The sequence below is a fragment of the Siphateles boraxobius genome, unplaced genomic scaffold (genome assembly GCF_051911475.1).
Source record: "Siphateles boraxobius isolate OS27281-9 unplaced genomic scaffold, OSU_SipBor_1 66, whole genome shotgun sequence".
NCBI lineage: Eukaryota > Metazoa > Chordata > Actinopteri > Cypriniformes > Leuciscidae > Siphateles > Siphateles boraxobius.
In genome coordinates, this window is record NW_027509193.1 from 16,006,332 (window position 1) to 16,031,430 (window position 25,099).

The following is a 25,099-nucleotide window of genomic DNA, read 5'->3' on the forward strand; positions in this document are numbered from 1 at the left end:
CTCCTCACCCTCTATCTCCTGGGACAGGACTGCTCCCAGCCCCCTGTCCGACGCGTCTGTCTGCAACAAGAAAGGGAGAGAGAAATTGGGAGAATGTAATAGTGGGCCGCCACACAGAGCAGCTTTTACCTGGGTGAAGGCCTGCTGACACTGCTCCGTCCACTGGACCGGGTCTGGTGCTTCCTTTTTAGTGAGATCAGTCAGCGGGCTGGCGAGGTCCGAATACTTAGGCACAAACCTTCTATAATATCCCGCCAGCCCCAGGAACTGTCTCACCTCCTTTTTGGTCTTGGGCCTCGGGCAAGTTGCAACCGCTGCGGTCTTGTCAATTTGCGGCCGCACCTGCCCGTGACCCAAGTGGAAGCCCAGATACCTGACCTCTACTCGCCCAACTGCACATTTCTTCGGGTTGGCCGTGAGACCAGCCAGTCTCAGCGCTCTCAGGACAGCTCGCACATGCTCCATATGTCGCTGCCAGTCATTACTGTATATGACGATGTCATCCAAGTAGGCAGCGGCATACGCAGCATGGGGCCGGAGAATTCGGTCCATGAGACGCTGAAACGTGGCTGGAGCCCCGAACAACCCGAACGGAAGTGTAACAAATTGGTGTAACCCGAACGGCGTGGTAAAGGCTGTTTTTTCTTTAGATAAAGGTGACAAGGGGATCTGCCAGTATCCTTTCGTTAAGTCCAGTGTCGAATAAAAGCGAGCAGTGCCCAGCCGATCAAGCAGTTCGTCAATCCGCGGCATTGGATAGGCGTCGAACTTCGACACAGCGTTAACCTTGCGGTAATCCACACAGAATCGAACAGAGCCGTCGGTTTTAGGCACTAAAACTATCGGGCTCGCCCAGTTACTGTGGGATTCTTCTATTACCCCCATTTCGAGCATCGCCTCTAATTCAGACTGAACCACTTTCTTTTTGTGTTCAGGTAACCTATACGGCCGGCTGCGAACGACCACGCCCGGCTCGGTCTCAACGTGGGGCTGAATAAGATTAGTTCGACCGGGTAGGGGTGAGAACACGTCGGCAAAGTCTGTCTGCAACCCAACTACGTCAGCAAGCTGGGACGGTGAAAGATGATCTCCCCCCGGGGCCAGGGCGAGGGATTGCTGTTTAACATTCGCCTCTGGTCCGAGATCCTCTTCCGCACTAATCACCGTCGCCAGCATCACTGACTCCGCCTCATTCCATTTTTTAAGGAGGTTGAGGTGATAAATTTGACGTGCCCCGCACCTATCCGTTCGAAGTACCTCATAATTGAGATCGCCCACTTGCTGTGTGACCTCAAAGGGTCCTTGCCACTTTGCAAGTAATTTAGAACTTGACGTAGGAAGTAATACAAGGACTTTATCTCCCGGTGAAAATTCTCTAAGTCGGGTTCCCCTGTTGTACAACTGGGTCTGTCTGCCCTGAGCCTGTAACAAATTCTCCATTGAGAGCCGCCCCAAAGTGTGGAGTTTTGTTCTCAGGTCCAGGACATACTGGATTTCGTTACGACTCTCCGAATGTCCTTCCTCCCAAGTCTCCTTTAGGACGTCCAGCACCCCGCGGGGCTGTCGTCCGTAAAGGAGCTCGAAGGGGGAAAACCCTGTGGAGGCTTGCGGGACCTCGCGCACAGCAAACAACAGGGGTTCCAACCACCTATCCCAATTTTTGGCGTCTTCGTGAACGAATCATGGTCTTTAACATGCGATTAAATCGTTCGACCAGTCCGTCTGTTTGTGGGTGATAGACGCTGGTACGAATCGACTTAACGCCCAACAACTCGTAAAGTTCGCGTAAAGTACGTGACATGAACGCCGTGCCCTGGTCAGTGAGGATCTCTTTCGGTATCCCCACTCGGGAGATTAAACGAAACAGTGCATCCGCAACACTCTTAGCTGAGATGGTGCGGAGAGCCACTGCCTCGGGATATCGGGTTGCATAGTCCACTATCACTAATGCAAACCGATGTCCTCGTGCGGAACGTTCTAATGGCCCGATGAGGTCCATCGCAATTCTTTCGAAGGGGACCTGCATTAAGGGAAGTGGGCGCAATGGCGCTTTTGGGGAGGGCGGCGGATTCACCAGCTGACATTCACGACAAGACGCGCACCACCTGCGTACGTTCTCGTGAATGCCCGGCCAAAAGAAACGGGCCATGAGACGATTCAGTGTCGATATCTGTCCCAAATGTCCTGCCATGGGATTAGAATGAGCCGCCTGGAAAAGCATTTCCCGACGGCTTTTTGGTACCAATAATTGGGTTGTAATCTGCTTTGACTGAGTGTCTTGTATCACTCGATACAACCTATCTTTCATAATCGCAAAATAAGGATAGGTGAGTGGACGGTCGGTTTGGAGAGGCCGACCGTCGATGGTACGGACCTGTTCAAATGCGTGTTTAAGAGACTCATCTTGAGACTGCTCCAGGGGAAAATCATTGCGTTCCGAGAGAAACTGTCTCTCGATTACGCTCGGTTCCCCTGAAACTAGTCCCGAGGGTCCCGGCTCCGTCCCTCCCAACCGCACCGACGGCTCACTACCCTGCGTTTTCGTTCCACAAGAGGCATCCACACATAAGCCCCTGATTAACTCGCTAAAAGCTGGCCAATTCGTTCCCAAAATCAGTGGATGCCTGAGGTGCGGGTTAACTGCGACCTCCACCCTATGCTTTTGTCCCCTGAATTGAATCACAGCTGACATTAAGGGATAATTCACCACATCCCCGTGCACACACCTTACCCGAACCATGCGGCCCATATCCAATGCCTCGGGTTGAATCAGGCTTTGGTGGATCGAGGTTTGGTTACAGCCTGAATCCACCAGAGCCTGATAGGTACCCCCCTTAATACTCACAGGTATTTGGTACCGGCCAGCCTGATCGTGGGCAGCCTGCTGGACATCTTGGACCCGGATCATTGTCCCTATATCCATCATGGGACATCTATCAATGAAATGATCCGGGTCCCCACAACGCCAGCAGGCCGGCCCAGGCCTCCCCGCCGCCCTGGTGGCGGGAAGTGGGCCAAGGGATTGGCGCGGAGAGAGCATGGAACCCAAAGGAGACGATTCCGCTCCGGCGGAGGTGACGCCCCGGGGCGGCCCGCGGGCGGCCCCTGACTGGTCCACCGCCACCCCAATTCTGCCCCGGGGTGGCCCTCTGAACGGACCCGGCGGACGACTCCTAGGGAGTGGGACAGGTCGCTGTGGGGGGGTAGAGGGGGACGAAACTGAAAAAGAAGAGGAGAGAGACACATTAGGGAGGGTATCGCCGACCCTGGAGCACGCCACCAGCTGATCCTCCGCCAGATGGATGGCCGAGTCCAGCGACGTTGGTCGGTGGCACTGGACCCACTCGGCCGTCTTCTTCGGGAGCCGAGCGATGAACTGCTCCAGTACCACACGATCGATGATCTTCTCAACGTCGCTTCCCTCGGCCAGCAGCCACTTGCGGCAGGAGTCCCGGAGCTGTTGGGCCATCACGAAGGCCCGGCCATTGTCGCCAAGATCCAGCGACCGAAACCTCTGCCGATGTTGCTCTGGGCTCCGGCCGACCCGCTGGAGGATGGCCCTTTTGAGATCGTCGAAAATCAGGAGGTTCTGGACCGGCAGCTGTTGGGCAGCCGCCTGCGCCTCTCCAGACAGCAGCGGGATGAGGCGCACCGGCCAATGCTCCTTTGGCCACCCACCTGCCTCTGCTGCTTTTTCAAAAAGGTCCAGGAAGACCTCTGGATCATCCTGGGACCCCATCTTAGTCATGGCGAGGTGGGGGCACTCGGCCGGTGGCGGCGTGGATGCAGTCTGAACCTCCCGATCCATCCAGGTCCAGAACCTCTCGCGGTCCTCTTGCTGGCCCTGGACGAGGAGCTCGAACCGACGTTCCAGGTCGCTCCTCATACCCACGAGGGCCTGATGATGTTCGTGGTGGAGGGCCGCGAGGGACGTTATAACCTCCGCAAGTGGGGATGGTGATGTCGACGAAGTCGGTTGGCTGGCGGCGGCTTCCATCTCCCTTCCCGGGTTTCGGCACCAGTGTAGCAGTCTCAAGGGTTCTGGGAAGGAAGAGGACAGGGTCGGCTTGCGGAGACTGTGGGTCTTTATTGGAACAACGTAAAATAAACAAAACAAAAGTCAACCATCATGCCTGATCTTCTCAAAGCCAAACTGACCCAGCTCTCCATACCATCCTCGATCTGTCAGTGGATCTCCAGCTTCCTGACGGACCGGCAGCAGCGAGTGAGACTGGGGAAACACACATCCAGGACTCTCACCACCAGCACTGGCGCCCCTCAAGGGTGCGTTCTCTCCCTACTGCTCTTCTCCCTGTACACTAATGACTGCACTTCTAAAGACCCCTCTGTCAAGCTCCTGAAATTTGCCGACGACACCACTGTCATCGGTCTCATCCGGAACGGTGACGAGTCTGCTTACAGACTGGAGGTTGAACAGCTGGCTGTCTGGTGCAGTTACAACAACCTTGAGCTGAACACGCTCAAAACAGTGGAGATGATCGTGGACTTCAGGAGGAACAGCTCAGCACTCCCCCCACTCACCATCATGAACAGCACTGTGGAAGCAGTGGAGTCATTCAGGTTCCTGTGCACTACCATCTCTCAGGATCTTAAGTGGGACAATCACATTGACTCCATTGTAAAAAAAGCCCAGCAGAGACTGTACTTCTTTCGCAAGCTGAGGAAGTTCAACTTGCCACAGGAGCTGCTGATTCAGTTCTACTCAGCCGTCATCGAGTCTGTCTTATGCACATCCATCACTGTCTGGTTTGGTTCAGCTACCAAATCAGACATCAGGAGACTACAACGGACAGTCCGGACTACGGACAGGATCATTGGTGCCCCCCAGCCATCCCTCCAGGACCTGTACTCTTCCAGAGTGAGGAAGAGAGCAGGTAAAATCATCACAGGCTCCACTCACCCTGGACACCACCTGTTTGAACGGTTACCGTCAAGACGGAGACTTAGATCACTGGCCACAAGAACATCTCGGCACAGGAACAGTTTCTTCCCACAGGCCATTTCCCTTCTGAACAGTTAACACACCTCCCAAGGCATATGCCTTTAAGTGCAATACTCCCACTGTTTAGTGCAATATCCTACTACTTAGGTGATACTTATACTTATATTTAGATTTATTTATTATAATATTCAAAACACTGTAAATATGTTCATAATCTGTAAATCTGGAAATGTCTATTCTGACTAAACCTAACTGTGATACTTTTTATTCTCATATATTTATATTTTTATTCTTTATTCTTATAATTTGTAGTATTATGTTTCATGTTTCTTGTTGTATTTGTATAGTCCACTGGAAGCCTCAGCACCAAAACAAATTCCTTGTGTGTGCAAGCACACTTGGCAATAAAGCTCTTTCTGATTCTGATTCTGATATTTTATATGCAAGTTGGAGAATGGATTATATTATATTATATTATATTATATTTTATTTTATTCATTATATTATATTATGTTATATTATATTATATTATATTATATTAATTTAAACATCAAATCTAATGTCTTTCATTAATCCTCGAGAAGGAATGATGGTGATACCATAGGTTAGCACATTTAAACACAGGAATAAGTGCATTTGCACTATTTTCTGTACAATTAGTCTGTTGGACCGAACAAGATGTCATGTACCATAACTCATCTGGAATGTTCCATTACAGTCTGATGGATGCAGGGACTTTCACGTCAACATCTTCAAAGAGGAAAAAATGTGATAGAAACTACTGCACAGACCCACAAATAATATAAAATAAAAGTTCTCCACTGTTTCATGCCTTGTCCATCACTTTATGCTCATAGATCAGCTCTGAGGGCAACATCTATAATTTAAGGTCTGCAGTCGTGGAAGTTCAGGATAGCAAAGTGGTGTTGCATTTTTCATTAAATTCAGAGAGACAGTGAAAGAAAATAGAAGACTTGTCAAAGCCTGATGTCTGGAAATGGGGATTAATGCAGAAAAGCATGTGCTATCGGGTCCCCAGCGCTCTACCTTCAGGACTCCTCTGCTCCTACCCTCCTTTGTTGAGCAGTGCATATGTCAAGTCAAGTCACCTTTATTTATATAGTGCTTTTTACAATACAGAGTGTATCAAAGCAGCTTCACAGTGATAACATGAAAATAATACAACAAAGTTTGTTTCTAGAAGAAAATTACGTCATCGTCCACCTAAGTAAGGCAGATCAATAATATTGTTGAATATTAAATGTCCCCAACTAAGCAAGCCAAAAGCCAAGGCAACAGTGGCAAGGAACCAAAACTCCATCAGGTGACAGAATGGAGAAACAAAACCTTGGGAGAAACAGGTCGACGGTATCTGGCCAACGAACGAACGGTGTATGATTATGATTTAGGCAGCATTACAGGTCTAAAGTCAGATTGGATCAGAACATTCAAAATATTTATCCAGTTCCATCTGGTTAAAGATCAGAGTCATCACGCCGGTATGGAGACGAGTTTGTTGAGGATTGCTGTCGTGTCGATGAGGCCTTCACAGGGCTGATGAGGCTGGCTCTTCAGGGATGCATTGTGGATGTGTCCAGGCACAGGTCGACTATTTGACGATGTTTAATAGGGAGCCAATGCAGTATTGACAGAACAGGGTTAATATGGTCATGCCTTCTGGTAGTAAGAACTCTAGCTGCTCAGTTTTGGACCAACTGGACTTTGTTTATTAAGTGTGCAGGGCAACCACCCATAAGAGCATTATAATAATCTAGCCTTGAGGTCATGAACGCATGAACTTACTATTCCGCATTTTTCATTGAAAGCATTTGCCGTAATTTAGATATATTTTTGAGATGGAAGAATACGGTTTTAGAGATGCTAAAAACGCGGCTTTCTAATGAAAGATGGGTATCAAAAAGCACACCCAGGTTCGTAACCGACGATGAAGACCTAACAGAGCAGCCATCAATTTTTAGACAGTATTCTGGAGTTTTTTTGCCCAATAATTAGAAACTCTGTTTTTTCAGATTTAAGTAGTAGGAAATTACTAGTCATCCAAATTTTTATATCAGCTATTTATTATCCTTTAATTTTGTTAATTGGTACGTTTTGTCATTCCTAATGATAGCAGGTAGCATGTACAGTGTGAACAGCAACGGTCCTAGTACTTAACCTTGTGGTACTCCATACTGAACTTTTGATCGATATGACATCTCTTCATTTACTGCTACAAACTGATAAGTATGATTTGAACCATGCTAGTGCAATTCCACTAATGCCAACATAATTTTCGAGTCTATTCAAAAGAATGTTGTGGTCGATGGTATCAAATGCAGCACTAAGATCCAGTAATACAGAGAGATACAACCATGATCAGATGATAAGAGCAAATCATTTGTGACTCTTATGAGAGCAGTCTCAGTACCATGATATGGTCTACATCCTGACTGGAAATCCTCGCAGATACCATTTCTTTCTAAAAAGGAACATAGTTGTGAGGATACTGCCTTTTCTATTAATTTTGACAGAAAAGGGTAGATTCAGGATCGGCCTGTAATTGACTAATTCTCTAGGACCAAGTTGCGTTTTTTTAATAAGAGGTTTAAAAAAAGTCAGCTTAAAAGTTTTCGGTACATATCCTAGTGACAAAGATTAATTAATGATATTAAGAAGAGGATCTATGACCTCTGGAAGCATCTCTTTCAATAGCTTAGTCAGTATAGGGTCTAACATACATGTTGTTGATTTAGATGATTTAACTAATTTAGACAATTCTTCCTCTTCTATAGCATGCTGAAATAAATTTTTCCTCAGGGAGACTGCAATGCACTGTCTCATGTGATACTGTAGTAGACAGTTATTGCACAGTTATAATTTTCTCTATAATATTATCAATCTTGTAAGTAGAAAAGTTCATAAAGTCATTACTGCTGTGCTGCTTGGAAACTTCTGGTGTTGGAGTTTTATTTTTCGTAAATTTAGCCACTATTTCGAATAACTACCTAGGGTTTTGTTTGTTTCCTTCTAAAAGTGTTGAAAAATAAGCAGATCTAACAGTTGTTAAGGCCTTTCTGTACACAATCGTGCTCTCTCTCCAAGAAATGTGAAAAACATCTAATTTTGTTTTCTTCCAGCTACGCTCCATTTTTCTGGCTGCTCTATATAGGCCCCGAGTGTGCTCGTTGTAACGGTGTTGGACTATTTCCTTTAATCTTCTTTAAGCACAATGGAGCAACTGTGTCTAAAGTGCTGGAAAAGAGAGAGTCAATCATTTCTGTTGCAACATCAAGTTCATCTAAGCTATCTGGGATGCTGACGAGATGAAACTGATCAGGAAGATTATTTATAAAGCAATCTTTAGTGGCAGAAGTGATAGTTCTTCCATATTTATAACACAGAGTCGGCTTTTGACATTTCCAAGCAATAGCCTATTGACATCATATCCATATCCTATAGACATTTTATCCTATTGATAAAATCACAGGCTTCGCTTATCCAGTGCGAATGCGTACGAAATTCAGATGTTTGGGTAATTTCTAATTCACACAAGGTCCCCAGATAATACTAATCCCATGCAAATAGTGCTTTTATGTTTAAACGGCTATAACCCTGTCCCTATATGCTGAAAAGTCACATTTTAAAGTGCACATTTTAAATAAATAGCCATTCTTCTTAAAAATGTGAGATGAAGATTATTTGCATCTGTAGAGATATTTTCATACAACTGGATATGAGAAATTATGACAATTAAAAATGAGCTGATATAAATTTTCAGATGCATTTATTGATTTTGAATGTACTTGCATACCTCAAGATAGTGATCATGATCATATGATCAATCACTTGTTCATTCAAACGCATAACATGGCAAAAAACTGTTTTATGAACATCTCATAAACTTAATGTGCACAGGGCTTGATATACCTGACCTCATTACACGACCGCAGGTCACTGTCACAATCTGGATCTATGAACTGTGGGATGAGTAAGTAAAATGTGGTTTGTTGCCGGGTATTACTCTCTTGTCAGGCTCAGTTTATGGGTTTCATAAATTGTTCATAGCCGGCTCCTAATACACACAGAAGTCCCTCCTACATCACTGCTAGAACAAGGGATAGCCAATGTCATTCAGTACAGAATGCTATATTTCAGTTACACCTGCTCATGTGGAGATTAGACCACAATTCAAGAGTGTGTGATGGCAGGTTTTTTCCAAGTGAAAAAAGGATTGAAGATACAAATTGAAAAACTGAAGATGATTCAAAGCAATTGTTCTGAATTGTGAAAACAAGGAAGTTCTGAAATCAACCTGTAGATTTCCTTAATGGAGGTCCAGGTTAATTCACAGTATGTTCATATTTCCTTGCAGAATTTTTTTTAACCTTTTTAAAATTGCATTTTGTTTTTTATGGTACTTTTTAGTACGGCCATGTGGAAGCTTAACAAGTATTTACATAGCCTAATCTATCCATCCATCCATCAATACGTCTATGTATGTAAACTTTACCTTTTTGGGGTTACCAGGGGTGCAAAAATGGACTATGCAAAATACATACAGGGCATATGGGCAGATGACCAAAATACCAGATTGAGATACAAATGATAGCATATCCCCTCAAAAGAGCTTGTTGAACCCCTATAGGGTGACCCAGGAAGTAGATAATTAGGCTACTGTGATAACAATCACCATTGTTCCCATAATGCATTTAACCCCAGGTTGCTCCAGTGCTGGGCAGTATCTGCAATTAGTGAGACAAAACGGATAAATGTTAAATGACAATTAACATTTGTTGACATCTTCCTTTTTGCCAACAAAGCTGCTGATTAGCAGATAATCAGGTCAACTGTTGAGCAGACAGTCATAATGGTGCTAAATAATGGTGTTAGCATTGGTGGAATTTTTGGTGGGTAGCCAAGCTATCTGTTTTATAATACATTTCATCTATGCTATAAAAAAATAATAAAGTGTTATGATTGGTGAAAATTCTTCCCACAAGGACACATTCTTCGTTTCATGTCACAGTAGTACATTTCCAATAATTCACCCCCACTTGGCGCTCTGTAGCCATGATACTGTTGTAGCCTAGTGTTTTGTAGTGTATGTGCTTGATGTTGCTGCAAACATACATTATTTAATATAACTACATTCATCTAATTTTAGTTATAAAAAACTCTAGAGCCTGCTGAATATAACCTTATGTGCTTGATTTTACCCTTTCCAATTTCTGCCGTTGGTCACACGGCTGTGATAACAGCGCCATCCAGTGTTGTGTTTTCTAGCTGCAGTCGCCGGAATGAAACTCCCCTGTGCAAAGACGTGACGTCATGGACAGCGTCACTCAAACACAAACTAGCCATACAGCAGTGACACAGCAAACATTTTTTTATTGTTGTTATAGGGACCTTCCCTTCACCTGAGACCAGTTCATTTCAGTTTCATCAGGTCACTCGGAAATCGAATGAAGAAAATTTCCTGTACAGTCTTATTCAAATGGCTGAACAATGTTATAATTTTATTACATTTTTGAAATAATGACCCTCTCACTTTCATGTAAATTATTAAGGCTTCTTGAGGTGTTAACCTCTGAGACAGAGGTCAACATGAACATTATTGTCCTGTGAAACTACACTATAATTTAAGCATTAATCAATATGTCGCTTAAATGAGTATTTTGTCTGCATTTTCAGCTTTCACGTGTATTAATGAAGTTCTATCATTGTTTGACTGTTTAGATGACACTTTCTATAAAAGGGTACAAAATCGCTTCTTATTCCAACAAATAAACAGTAAATGCTGTTGTTGTTGTTTTTTTCTATTTATTTTCAGAGGATTGGGGTTTTGTGCAAATGCAGTTTATAAAGTTATAAAGTTTACAAATGCAAATGTTTAAGCTTTCATTCTGTAGCAATTTGTGTACAAATGGAATGTGGTTGATATTAAGATATTATTTTCAAAAATGTTCATGGTAAGGAGTTAAAAGAAACTTTTTAAAATAAAGAAGCAGACAAATATTGTATTATTATAATTCAAATAATTTAAAATGGTAAAATATGACAATGAAACATTTAGCTGAACTTTAGCTATTGCTGAAGTTCGTTTAATAATGTATTTTTGTGTAGTGCATATTTTCATTTTGTTCACAAAAATTCGTTTCAGACTGACAGACCCCTGAACTATTATATGTTGACTTACTTTCTGTGTTAGAATATAAATTACCACAAGAGGGCAGTTGAGCATCAGTTATTGAAGCATTTCACAACAAACACAGCCCATGCCAATGACAAAACTCACAAGAATCACAGTGATTTGAAATATTTTCCATCTATGTGTTATAGATAGGTTTACATCAGATAAAGGTTTAGATTGTCAGGAAGGTTTTGCAATCACTCGTGCCTCTGGCTTTCACCTGACCAGTTTAGCAAAACTCACAAATATGCATTACATACATGTGCAAATTCTAGTGCTATGACATTAGATATTTAAAGATCAACATAATTACTGAACAAACAAGAATCACTGTTTTAATCATTAAAGTTGCTGCTCATTTTGGGTGTGACACATTCTGTTTTCATTAAACAAAACATACACACTTGATGTGAATATACAAATGTAACTTTAATAACTTAGCCTACAACTTTTGCAAGTTGTTTTTTTAAATGGCAACTGTGGTTTCATTATGATGTTCTAAATAATCTAGACTATTTTACTTTCCAACTTGACTTTACAAAATGTTAGCTTTACTTTCTGACCTTTAAATAAATGAAATGCCTTACATGTCAGTTCAATCAATGATAATCACTTTTTTAGAGCAATCAACATTAGATGCTTGTCAAATGAATCATGAAATCAATAACCAATAAGCCAATACTCATATTACAGAAACAAAAAGCAAATTCTCTGAAACATTTGTAACTAAATGTTTGATTGGGGTTTGACAACATACACTCCACATCATGATTCCCCACCACCAGCGTTTTCTGAAATGCCAAACACTCAATCTAGAAGTGTCAACATGAGGATCATATCAACTAATTGGTCATTCTACATAAATCATCTTATATCAAGAAATAAAGACAAGGGGGAAATAAAATTCATACTGTTAGATGAAGGGTGATATGAGAGAAAAGGAGCACACACTCTAATCGCCCAGGGACTCATTTTGAAATATATTTCTACTTCTAAGAGGGTCAGTATCCAGCTTGACTTCTATACAACAGTACAGAGCGGGACCGCACACGTGCAGCTCTCCAAATCTTCTGGCCTGGATTTGAAAAGCACTTAAAGGACACTTCAATTTCAAGACGACACAGTTTTTCTCTACTTCAGTATACCTCTCCTGAGACAGGCATTCTTATAGCACAAAGACTCACCTAACCCCTAAACCAAATCACAACAGCCTTGAAATGTAAAATGTCAACAATTGCACCATTTTATCATAAGCCTCGCTTGCCTTGCATTTCTTTTAATGTCTATGTGGTTCCTAAAAAAAAAAACAGTTCTGGCTGAATGCATTAGTGCAATATCATTATTGCAACTATTTTAAGTTCACACAAACATTTAAATCAGCAGCAGTTTCAATTATGACCAATAATCTTGCACAATTCTAAAATGATCACAACAGAACTGCCATTCGGTGAGTGCAAAGAAAAACTGAAAATATACTGATGGGAAATGAGATGATGCTGACATTATTATCGAGGGAAAAAAAAGAAAAAAGAAAAAAGTTGTTAGCTTGGCACTACTAGGAAGCGCAACTAGGAGGTACTGAGAATTAAAAATAGCCTATTAGATGTTGTAATCCTGTAGTTAATATGTTTCCAATAAACTGGATACTGACAGCATCATACAACTCAAAACATGATGATGTCACTTAACTGATGAGAATCATTTTGTGCTAAGCGCAAAAAGAAACGAGTCAACATGCATGGAGCGTTATATGGACTAGCCTCCACAGTATGAATATGCAAGTGTACTGCGCTCCTTGTTTCCTTTTGAGGGAACGCAAATGTTGAGGATTAAGTGGCTTTTATTCAAGCAGCACAAAGCATACAGAACAAGAACTGAGCTCAGAGCATTCTGTTGCGTTTATGGGTTGGGGAGTCTGTGATGACGTCGGCGCACTGGACCGAGGTCCGCTTCCTAGTGCCGGCGCTGCCAAGGTGGAGGGCCATCTCCTCCGATATGAAAGTGTTTAAGTCCACATCGTGCAGTCCATTCCGTCTGCGCCCTGCATTTGAGCTGCCGCTGACGTGAGTCGGAGAGCCGGGAGTGCTTGAGCGGACACTGATGCCGGCCATTGCTCCACTTAGACCTGGAAAAGAAAAATAAGATTTAATTTATCATCATCATCACATGCACGTTTTCCACATGTCAATGCCATATTTGCTACCCATAATAATGATACATTTTAAACATGTTGTGGCTTTTATTTTACAAATCCTCTAAATAAAAGATGGTAACAACTGTAGGTAATGTGAAGGCAACTTCATGATTATAGTGTATTACTGTGATGCAATGTTTGTAGAGGTGACACGCTGTGGAAAATAAACCTTAAGTTCCTTTCAACCAGATATCTTACTCTAAAAATACTATGGAACGTACAGTCATTCAAACCTTGTACTTGAACCATGTCTGACAGAATTCAATGTTTAAATGTCTGACGGCCTGAACAAAGATTTCTCAACTTGACAAAAACATGAATGTAAATATATAAATAATATATATAAAATACTCATTTACATGCTGGCATCAATCTTTCATTGATGAATAAAACATTTTTATTCATATGTATTCTAAAAAGAACAGCATTTATTCAAAATAGAAATCTTTTCTAACAATATATTTTTACTATCACTTTTTATCAATTTAACACATCCTTGCTGAATTGAACTATTAATTTCATTCAAAAAAGAAAAAAAATTACTGACCCCAAACTTTTGAATGCTAGTGTATATTGTTACAAAGGATTACTATTTTAAATAAATTCGGTTCTTTTTTAACTTTGTTTTCATCAAAGAATCCTCAAAAAAACTATCACAGGTTACAAAAAAAAAAGCAGTACAACTGTTTTCAACATTGATAATAAATCATCATATTAGAATGATATTTCTGAAGGATCATGTGACACTGAAGACTGGAGTAATGGATGATGAAGATGAAGATTCAGCTTTGCATCACAAAAATAAATTATATTTTTAAGTATATTAAAGAAGAAAACCATTATTTTAAATTGTAATAATATTTAACAATATTACTGTTTTTTCTGTATTTTGCAGGCTTGATGAGCATAAGAGACTTCTTTCAGAAACACTAAAAATAGTAATGTTTCCAAACTTTTGACCAGTTCTGTGTGTGTGTGTGTGTGTGTGTGTGTATGTATATATATATATATATATATATATATATATGTGTGTGTGTGTGTGGGGAGGAGAAAAAGATATCAATAACAACCATATGTATTCTACAAAGTGCAGTCACTAAATGTTGAGACATGTCATATGGTAATTATGTTCAGCTTCAGTCAGTTGCATCTTAACTGTGATCTGGCAGTAATATTTACCATGTAGTGCTATGGCCTCACAGAAGGGCTGTAAATCAGTCTCTACAGATGATACGGAGTCCGATGAAGGTGGTCTGTTAGGAGAATGGACAGTCAGTTTGGGGGCAGCTCTAGAAGTCCTTGGTGGTGGCGCTTTACCACAAAGGAAACTTATCAAATCTTCCCTTCGTATAGTTCTCCTTCGCTTTTTGACCCAGGCCAAAACATCTTTATTACGTCGCTGATGACCAATCTGGATTCCTAAGTCAAAGCTTCTCTTATGTGCATCAACACTCTCTGTTGAACAGATTACATTCATTTAATTATTTATGCAATGTATACAACAAACAAAAGTGTGGGAAACTAGATATGTGCAAACTCAAATCTTTAATACCTTTGTAAAGATTAGTCACTGCTGTTGCAGCGTTCTGAAACGGAGACCACAATGACAGTCCTTGCTGATGACAGACTCGATCTGCAAGACAGGAATAAATCAGGGGCGCTCATGTGACCTTAAAGACAACAGAGATTACTCAAATAAATTAGGTCCAGAAAAGTATTCAGACAGGATTTCTATTGTTAACCTTTACACTATAAGACTGGGAAAATCATGGTTTTCTAAATGTGTAGACAATGCATGTCAAATTCATCTGGTTTTGCAATGGATTAAACTATGTCCATGCTATTTATAGAGAGACAATAAAGGGTTAGTTCACCCAAAAATGTTAATTATCCCATAATTTACGCACCCTCAAGACATTCTAGGTGTATATATGACTTTCTTCTTTCAGCCAAACACAGTCGGAGTTATATTAAAAATTATCCTAGCTCTTCCCAGCTTTATAATGGGAGTGAATGGTACCTTGTTTTTTGAAGCCCAAAAAAGTGCATCCATCCATCATAAAGTAATCCATAAGGCTCCAGGGGGTTAATAAAGGCATTCTGAAGCAAAACGTTTTTGTAATAAAAAATCCATATTCATAACTTTATAAACTATAATCACTGGGCTCAGCTAACAGTCCCAGTGACCTCTGACCCGACACATGACGTAGAAGTAGGATGAGAGTAGACACCTCTCGCGGTTCAAACAAATTGGGCTGGGCAACAAACTCAAGATTCTCTGACATTTATCTTTAAAAACTCTCATTTTGGACCTCTAATTTTTGTGACCAGTGGTGTTCTATACCCTGTGCTTCAGCGTTCGTCAATACGTCAGGTCAGAGATCACTATTTGGCCGGAACTAGACGCGCATACGGACACTAGTGGTTCTAGTTTATAAAGTGATAAATATGGATATTTTTCTAACAAAAACACATCGCTTCTCTTCAGAAGGCCTTTATTAACCCCCTGGAGCCATATGTGGCTTGTTTGGGCTTCAAAAACTCAGGCTCTATTCACTCCCATTATAAAGCTGGGAAGAGGCAGGATCATTTTTAATATTACTCCTATTGTGTTTGGCTCAAAGAAGAATGTCATATACACCTAGAATGGCTTGAGGGCGAGTAAATTATGGGATAATTTTATTTTTTGGGTGAACTAACCCTTTAAGTGCCAAACCATAACAATTGCTAGTTTATTGCTAAAATAAAATACACTTTCCATTTTATACATTTGTACAAGCAAAAGCTGCAATTAAAAGGATACTTCACATAGATAAAAGAATATTAGGGATTGACAGTCTGGGTCACCATTCACTCCCACTGTATGGAAAAGGATCCAATGAAAATGAATTGTGACTGGTGTACCTAACATTCTGTCTAACATCTGCTTTTGTGTTCAAAAGAAATTCATAAACTTTTTGAAAAACCTGAGTGTTAGTAAATGATGAAATAATATTCATTAAAGGATTAAAGATGATTTTTTTTCATAAAGATGAACACATAAAATGTTTTTTTTTCTAGGGGTAAAAGGAAAAATTCTAACATTTTTTTTTACAAATAATAAAATTATTGTTTATAACCTGATCAAAATATTATTTATTTATATATATATAGATAGATATGTGTGTGTGTGTGTGTGTGTGTGTGTGTACACACACACACATATATAAATATATATATATGTATACACACACACACAAACTAAAATTACACTAAATATCAATTTTATTTTGAGCTTATACTATAGCATTATTGTTTTTTAAATACCAAATAAAAGATGCACTTATCACTTCAGCATATTAAGAAAGAACGATGGAAGCGAATGGTGACAGTTCCTGTCAGTACCTAACGTTTCTTTTTGTCTCACATAAAAAAAGAAATTCATAAAGGTTCGGAACAACATAACAGCAAATAAATAATTAGTTTTTTTCATTTTAGGGTGAACTAACTATCCCTTTAAGAGCGAGTTCAGATACTCCTCGTGTAAATTAATCCAGACTATGGCTGTGTGTCTAACTCTAGTGAGCACCAACCTGGAAAGGATATAACGGCAACATAAGTGTGTTATAACGTCCCTATGTTGCACAAAGGTAGGTAACGTTAGTTAAGTGCACTAGGTTTTTAAACAGCCACAAAAGGACACAAGCTAGCTCACTAACCGGCAGGGTTTTGCCAAATTGTGTGATTTTATAAGACCATAAAACGTTAATGTGTTACGCATTAAAAGTAGTTACTCCTATACAGATAGTTTAGCCAAAAGTAACAAAAATCTCATATTAAAGGACGAACTAGCCGGCTTTCGGGCTAGCCGGTTAGCAATAGCAAGGCCAATATAATAACAACGAACAAACTGTCAAACACAGCCAGACCGGCGCGGCTAAAGCTAATTATCATCCACACGCTCAAAAACAAGCCTAAAACGCTGCTTTTGATGACGTTAGGGGCCAAATGATACCGGTAAGTTGTGTGTTTTTTGATCGAAAGGTGTGGTTCGTTCGAAACCAGCAAGTTTGCGAGATTTTTCTAGACGCGGAAGGTCTTTTTAGTCGATCTGCTGGAAGTCTGTGGGCCGCTGATAGGGTCTCTTTCTCTGTCCAGCACAGACCTTTATAAAGTTGCGCCACCGCCGTAGCGGAATTCTGAAAGAGATGCCAGAGTTGTTCCTGGTTCTGGTCCACCGCCTCCTCGTTCGGCTCTTCCCGTTCGGCCTCTGCCAAGCATTGGCGCTCCCATTTGGAGAACCAGTGTTCGGGTCCGTGTTCGTGGATCTCCGCTTCGCTCTCCTCCTTCTTCTCCTCCATGATGAAAACTGAGAAACTTCGGTGAACTTCTGCTCGTTTTTTTGTAATTTCTTGCTCTTGTGGGTTAATTCTAGTTCTTGAAATCACGCAACACCCGATCAGTGTCGGTTAATATCCTTATTTCTGGATTTACGGGCCTGAATTAAAACGAAATGAAGTGAAATGTTTTGTCTTTTGTGACGCCGAAATGTAATTACCCAGGACAGTCACTGTCTACCCCCGGTTAGAGGATCGCTTTTGCCCTGCGCAGTTCCTCGATGTAGGCGGATCATATTTAAAACACGCCCACTTGTTTTGCGCATGCCTGTTTCAACTCTGCTCTAAAAAAAAACATGAGAACGAATCATAGACAGTAAAAGGAACCAATGGGTGGAGGCATCTTAACATCCAGCTCCCCCTCTGGATATAATGGGTGGAGCTTGAAGGTCCATCCATACCCTAACTCTAAATCGAATTAGGTTGAGCTCCACCCATTAGGTTCAGAGAGGGGGAGCTAAACGTCATTTAGCTCTGCAGCGCCAGCGAGCACCACTTGAAAAGTATCACACTGAATCAAACTGAGGATTATCGCCTAATATAGGCCTACTGTATGTCGTGCTACATGCTAACATTAAAACTTAAAACACGTATAGTTATGTTTATTAATACTTTTAGATTATGTGAAAGACATTAATGTTAGACATTAAGGTTTGGGGCAGTCATGGCCTAATGGTAACAGAGTTGGACTGGTGACCCAAAGGTTGCTGGTTCGATTCCAGTACCGGCAGGAATATGACTGAGGTGTCCTTGAGCAAGGCACCTAACCCCCAATCGCTCCCTGGGTGCCACTCAAGGCTGCTCCGGGTGTGTGTATCCACGTTTGCAGTGTGTGTGTTCACTACTCACTACTCTGCTCCTAATGTGTGTGCACTTACTTGGATGGGTTAAATGCAGAGGTCAAATTCCAAGTATGGGTTACCATACCACTTTCACCTTCAGTCTGTAAAGTATTGGCCAAATTGATTTGATAAATGTCAAATAATTTATTTGACCCCTCGTATGGATTCTGGTAGGTAAAGTTAACAGTGCGGGTTTAGCTGAAAAATTTAATTCTGCTCAGATATGCTTGCTGGGTGTGAGAATTTTGCTCAAACAATGATTTTAGAAATATGCTTTGATTACATTTCTGAGCAAGTGGGTGTCATTGGCTAAACACGTCAGACCTGTAGGCAGAAAGTTTGGAGATGAAAAGCTCTCAGTGTAAAAAGCATGTTAAAATCAATTGTAAGAAAGTGCCAAATCTATTCAAAATCTATCAAATGAAAATCTATTCAAAATGGCTACTTTATTTGAATAGCATTCATGGCGCTAACACTGAGGTTATGGGTTTGATTCCCACGAAACATACAATTATAAAATGTACACCTTGAATGCAAAGTTGCTTTGGATAAGCCAAATGCATAAATGTAAATTAAAACTAGTCATAGTTCTAAAAAGTCATAAAAAAGTATTTTTAGTCATAAAAAGGTTTGATGACTGTTATATTACAGTAGCCTACTTTGCATTACAATGTCCACATAAACAGAATGAAAGTTGAAGTAAAATACATTTATTTCATCATATTTGGTTTATAAACTTTGGAAAATATTTTAAAGGATTGTACAAATTCCTGTAAACAAATCACTAGCCTATATTGCATAACCCATAGTTTACAAATGTTGTTCAATGAAATATTAAACAATACAATGTGGAGACATCTGTCAAGTTCAATTCAGCTACTCCACATATTTCCACTCTTTTGTTTGTATTTATGTTGAGCTGATAAGCTCATATATGTATAGTTTATTTAAAAAAAGACTGTCGTAATTAATGTGCTCTGCTCACACAGGTGCAACATCGGTCAATTCTGTAATCAATTTGCACTGATGTGGAAAATATATTAGAATGAATGCAAGGACACTGAACGGCTCCAGGGAACAATTGTAATAATGCACAGTCACCCCAATTACTATGAGCTTTTATTGTGAAATCAAGTAATTATTTCCTCTTGTAAGCAAAAGGAGCTTCACTGAGCATAAGTTAATCGAAGAATCAGGACGAGACTGTGCACTTGAATTTGCTGAGAATAAAAGTATGTTAAACAGAACACAAACACCTTGATCATGTTCATTTATTAACCATATGACAGTCATTACAAAATACATAGCGTTTATTTTTTGTTGAATATCCGATTAGTTGCTGAGAAGAGTTTAATTCTGTGACGTTTTCAAAACATGAATGACTATGCAGCAGGACCCATCTGCTTGTCCTCCTTGCCAATATTTTTGCGCAATCCACCTCTGAACCCCCCCTCACACCTCCCACATTGACTTTATGTTGACTATGAATGTAGAAGACCCTTCTCAGTCAGCAGGAAATGGACTGAACATATCAACATGATGATCAACATCAACATGGTCATGCCAGGGAAATCAAATTGATCACCCTTATGGTCAACACTATCAGACACAATAATAATGTATTTATTTAAATATTTATTAGAATAAAACAACACTTACTTAAAAAAATGAATTGTTGTGGTTTCCAAATGATTTTAAGGGCTACATAATAAATGCACAAAACAATGAATCTTTACTGTGTTGTCTGTATTTTACATAAATTAGATGTATTAAATGCAGCAGCCAAGGAAAATGATCTCAAACTATTTATTTACAATTACTTAAAATTAATAAAAACAAACTCATATTTTTTTAACTGCAGTAGGTAAGGTGGTAATAAAAAACAAAATGCAATTTATTTGATTACACTTTTTTTGCTTTTCTTTAAAATAGGGCTACATATTTAGGCTATGTTGGTTTTTCATACGTTTAATACAGATCTATATGCTATTATTGCGTAATTGTCTGAGGACAAGTGTTTTTTGACAAGACATAATAATAAAGTTGTGTGATATATTCGCCCCACTTCTCAAGAATCAATGAGCGATTTTTGCTAAATAAGATTTTTTTTTAAATGGACAGTCTACACATTTCCGTAATTTTATACAACCCACATAACCTATAGGGATGCTGCTGTCAGTAAAGCAAAATATTAATAAACAAAAAATATATGTATAGAAAAGTTTCAATAAAGTCTAGCGTGAGGCAGCATTTGTGTTTAAGTCGCTCGCGGTGTGCGCCACTGTTTGGATCTCCATGCGGATGTGACATTTCAGAGAGGAGCGCGACCGCCATTTTGAGTTTTACCTCAAACTGAACACCATAAACCACGGGAGCGGGTGAGAGAGGCTCTGGCCGTGACCGGGCAAAATTGTCTTTTCTCGTTTGAATAGCCGTTTGGGATGCAGCTTCAGTGTACAATTGAGCGTTGGGTGTTCAGGTTAGTTTAACTAATAACGGCGAGGCGAAACGCAGTAATTTAGTGAGTTTAAACTTCTAAATTAGTGCGATTTCACATTAGAGTCTGGTTTGAATGGATAGGTTTTTTCTTCGTTCCCCCCCAGAAGAGGGACAATCGGAGGAGCACACGGACTGGAAATATTGCAGAGAAAGTTGTATTTAAAATAATCTTGTGGAGGCCCATGAGTTGCGCTGTTTCTTGTTTTATCACCTTTGCTAGCTTCAGCTGGGCTATCTGTGTTTTCCCCAGCTGCAGGTTGTTGTGAGTTGCATTCGCCCCGCACTTCTACGGGGGAAAGCCGGGGTTTCATTCATCGGGCCTTCGTGAAGCAGAAGCCCGAGGCCTCCGACTAACCTTACCGTTAGCATCCCTTCACCCAGGCGCCGAGATTGGGCGAATAGCGAGCAAATACGTCCGCGTTTCTCTGCCTGCTCCCCCACCGGCCTCCCTTCCTCCATCCCCGGCGCTGACAGCAGACAAGGCCGAGGTCGTCTTAGTGCAGGCCCAGCCGCAAAGGCTCGACCTGTTTACCCCACCTCCGCGTCCTCCGACTCCCCACCAGCCTCTGCCCGCGGAACCGCCATCAGACCGGCCCGAGGGAGACAAAGAGCCCAAGCATCATCCTATTTTTAAAGCCGCCAACATGAATCACCATCACACGCAGCAGCAGCAGAAAGCCGGTGAGCAGCAGCTCAGCGAGCCCGAGGACATGGAGATGGAGGGTACGTCAAGGCCTTAAGCAAAAACAAAACGCTCACAGCCTTTAGTTTAACATCACAGCCAATCATTTTCACATTCAGCCCATATTTAACGAGTTAAGTGTTTATTAGCAAGCCACTCTGTCGCATGTTTTGACCCCAATTTAGCGTGTTAGCCAGCAGCTAACCGTTAAGTTACCTCGCTGCATGAGGAGTTTAGCCAGTCAGCAAAAAGTCCATCATTTTTTATTTGCCTGACAATCTGAGTTAAATTGCATTGCTACGTCGTTATTAGAAACCCCATAACGGTTGGTTTTTAAATAACAATACTTTAATGTGACCGTTACAAGGTGGATTTTGTTCTATTAGCGTCTGGCTATCATGTGTTGCCTGCATTAACGTGGCGCAGCCCATCTTCAAGCCTTTCTATCTAACAAACTGTGTCAGATTTTCATCTGATTATGTAAACCCCTCGGCTACACCTGTAGATCCTGTGGGGAACTTTTTTAAAGCACTATGGGGTTAATGCTCGCAGTTAAGCTAGTTATGTAGATGAGCAAAACCGTATTCGCATGCAGAATGGAAAAACGTAAGTCAATAACATATTGTTTAACTTATGTGCTATAAATTGTGATTTAAAGAACGGAGAAGCGTTTGTTGATGCGATTTGACAAGAGCATTAAACGGGGCATTCGCCCACTAACGTTAACTAGTTCACCATTTAATCGGGCAGTTTAGTGCCTTTTCTGAACATCTGCTTCTTTAGACATTTCTGAAACCAGTTCAATGAATGGCTTTCATCCATAGTCAGCAAATTATCATGTTCAGTGCTAGTGGAGTCAAACAAACAACACCACCGGATGATTGCTGGACAACAGCACCATTTTGAACTATAATTCGCTCCTGAACTAACGTTACATAGAAGATGACGAGCTCTCTGTGCGATATCTGATTTAATCGGTTAAGTTACATTTAGCAGCTGTTACAGTGTCTTATTAATGTTACTGTTGTTGTTATTATTATTATTGGCTTTGGATGTGAGCCGCATATGAAGTGTGCAGCTCGATTAGGGGGAGTGGATGGCAGTTTTATTTCAAGATGGTGGACTGTGTTTTGCACAGATCAGACTCACGAGAGGCCTGCTTGCGTATGTGTTTGTTTATATCTGGGTGACTGCGCGGCCCGTGACACATGATGGCTCACCAAAGGATCCGCGATCCAAGTAATTTATTTGCTCAGTATATGGTTCCGGATGACACCGTTTGTCCGGAATATGTGCTGTTTGCGGAGGTGAAACATTAGCAGCTCAGCTAAATGTGTATGGAGGGGGAGGGGGTAAACGAGAGGATCGACTCAGAAACGAGTCGTTAATGTAGCGTATTTTTCCTCAGCGAGACCCTTATTATTGATAATATGGGGGGATTACCCATGCGGTAAACTTTAAATTTAGATTTGATGCGTTTTCGACGTCGCAATGACTGTGCGTCAAGGCCAGCGCGTGGGGAGCCACCGACAGCGCGCGGGGATTTTCTGCTTCTTCATTGTATAACGAGTCATGCTGTGGGACCGCTCGCCATTTTTAATGATTACGGCTTGCTTGTCTGTTTTTGACTCGTGCCCACTCGCGATCGCGGTTATACGCTTAAAAGGCCCTAGAACATTGATGTGATTTCCTCCTCTGTATTTCAGACGCTAAATCATGCGCTGCGTTTCATCAAAGTTCTGCAGTGCACGTGTGGGGGCGTTTCTGATGCTGCTGTCCAGAGACCCGCACTGAGACCTTTCAACACATGAACATATCACACCACACGAAGGCCTTAGAATGCGCAAATTGCATGCAGGTTGGCCTGTTTTTAGTCGCACCAAGAGCATGCACGACTAAACAAACAGGTTCTCTTCACGACGTTTTGTTGTTTAATGAGGCCTGAATGAGTGAAATTTATGCAGCTTTCATGCGTTATCAGAATTTTAATTCGGAATTTTAAAGTCGTAATTACAAGTTTGTTGCATTCAAGTTGTCAGAAAAATAGGATTAGTGGAGGACACCGAGGTTAATTTGTGTAGCCTATAATTTTGGGAAATCTTAAAGCCAAATTGTAGCCTATTGAATGTATTTTGTTAATTTCTAATGGATTTCATACATTGACAACCATAAACATTCATGTATTGTACATTCATCATGCTGCCTAGTCAGCTTGCTAACAATTCTGTAATATTGGTAAAATAAATGCCATTCAATATGTGCATCAACTGGATATTTAGATATGTAGATGATGTGGGGAAAACAAATAAAACTGTGACTATAGCAATAGTTCTCTCCTCTGCCATGTTTGAAGTTTATGGCTTGCCCAACTCTGAAAATCGGGTATCAAAATTATCTCTCAGTTCTTGTAAATGACTTGAGACGAGAGGCCATTCATGTCTCATTTCTGATTAGGAAATTAGTATTTATGTTAATTCTGATAGCATGTGAAGACCGCACACGTCCTCCTAGGAAGTCATTTTTACATTGTCAGGTGTGCTCAAATCACTTTTGATCTAACAAACAAAAATACCGCAAGTGTTTTTTTTAAACTCTACTTCAAAACGATGAATGCGCATTGGATGTGTGTTTGCTTAGTTTTAATTCAATTTAAGAATGTAAGTAGTTATTATACAAAACTGTTGTTTTTTCATTTTTACAAATCAAACACTTACAGCCATTGTATCCTACTCAAAAACTCAGATCTCCCACTTGTAATTACAACATTGTGGTGGCGTTCCTATGCTTTCACCTTGTAAATGTATGATCTTTCCAACATTACTTGAATGGACTATCTATACACATCTTATTGGCTACCTTAAAATGTTACAAATACAATTTCAATCGTTGAAAAAAAAATGTCTCCAGTTAGTGTTTTAGAGTCTTCAATGTTTACAGATGCAAATTTAGCTTTGTCACTGGCAGTTTTCAGTGGTTAATTGTAGCTTTAAATGCTTTTTTTTTCAGAGTAAAAAAAAATAGAACACATTATATTAAGCAGTTTGTTGTATAGAGCTAGCTACACATGCTAAATTCTTAGTAATCAATTTTTTGGATGCATTTGTAATCATAATAATCCTCATAATAAAAGTGAGCTTGCAATAAATCGTAAGGCCCTGGTGCTTTTTACATTAGCATTACAGTTGACAAGGGAATGTCCGTTTTGTCTTTTTCTTTCAGCTGGGGACCCAGATGATCCTCCAAGAATTCCCCAAAATCCAGTCATCAATGGGAACGTGGCTATGGCTGATGGACACAACAACACAGAGGAGGACATGGAGGATGGTAAGGAATATAATGAAGCTCAGCACCAT

At 40.9% G+C, this 25,099-nt stretch overlaps 2 protein-coding genes across 8 annotated transcripts in view; one reads left to right on the plus strand and one right to left on the minus strand.

Annotated features, from left to right (window-relative positions):
• Positions 1-11,031: 11,031 nt before the first annotated feature.
• On the minus strand, positions 11,032-18,004 carry hapstr1a (HUWE1 associated protein modifying stress responses a). The gene is made up of 4 exons (XM_077212616.1): positions 17,492-18,004; positions 14,900-14,980; positions 14,527-14,802; positions 11,032-13,278 (listed from the first exon to the last, which is right to left on the minus strand). Exons 1-4 carry the CDS (start codon positions 17,685-17,687, stop codon positions 13,034-13,036), a joined length of 798 nt encoding a protein of 265 aa, XP_077068731.1. The 5' UTR covers positions 17,688-18,004; the 3' UTR covers positions 11,032-13,033.
• A 2,687-nt stretch (positions 18,005-20,691) lies between these two features.
• The window catches only part of usp7 (ubiquitin specific peptidase 7 (herpes virus-associated)), a 36,059-nt gene continuing 31,651 nt past the window's right edge, over positions 20,692-25,099 (plus strand). The window contains exons 1-2 of one of the 7 annotated variants that reach the window (XM_077212540.1): positions 20,692-20,943; positions 24,966-25,070. In XM_077212540.1, the coding sequence (XP_077068655.1) occupies positions 25,028-25,070 (43 nt within the window). In that variant the 5' untranslated portion in view covers positions 20,692-20,943; positions 24,966-25,027. Of the gene's footprint in view, positions 21,788-22,203; positions 22,353-22,835; positions 22,986-24,965; positions 25,071-25,099 lie in introns of those variants that run through there. The other 6 variants (XM_077212539.1, XM_077212534.1, XM_077212535.1 and 3 more) reach the window with 6 other exon arrangements.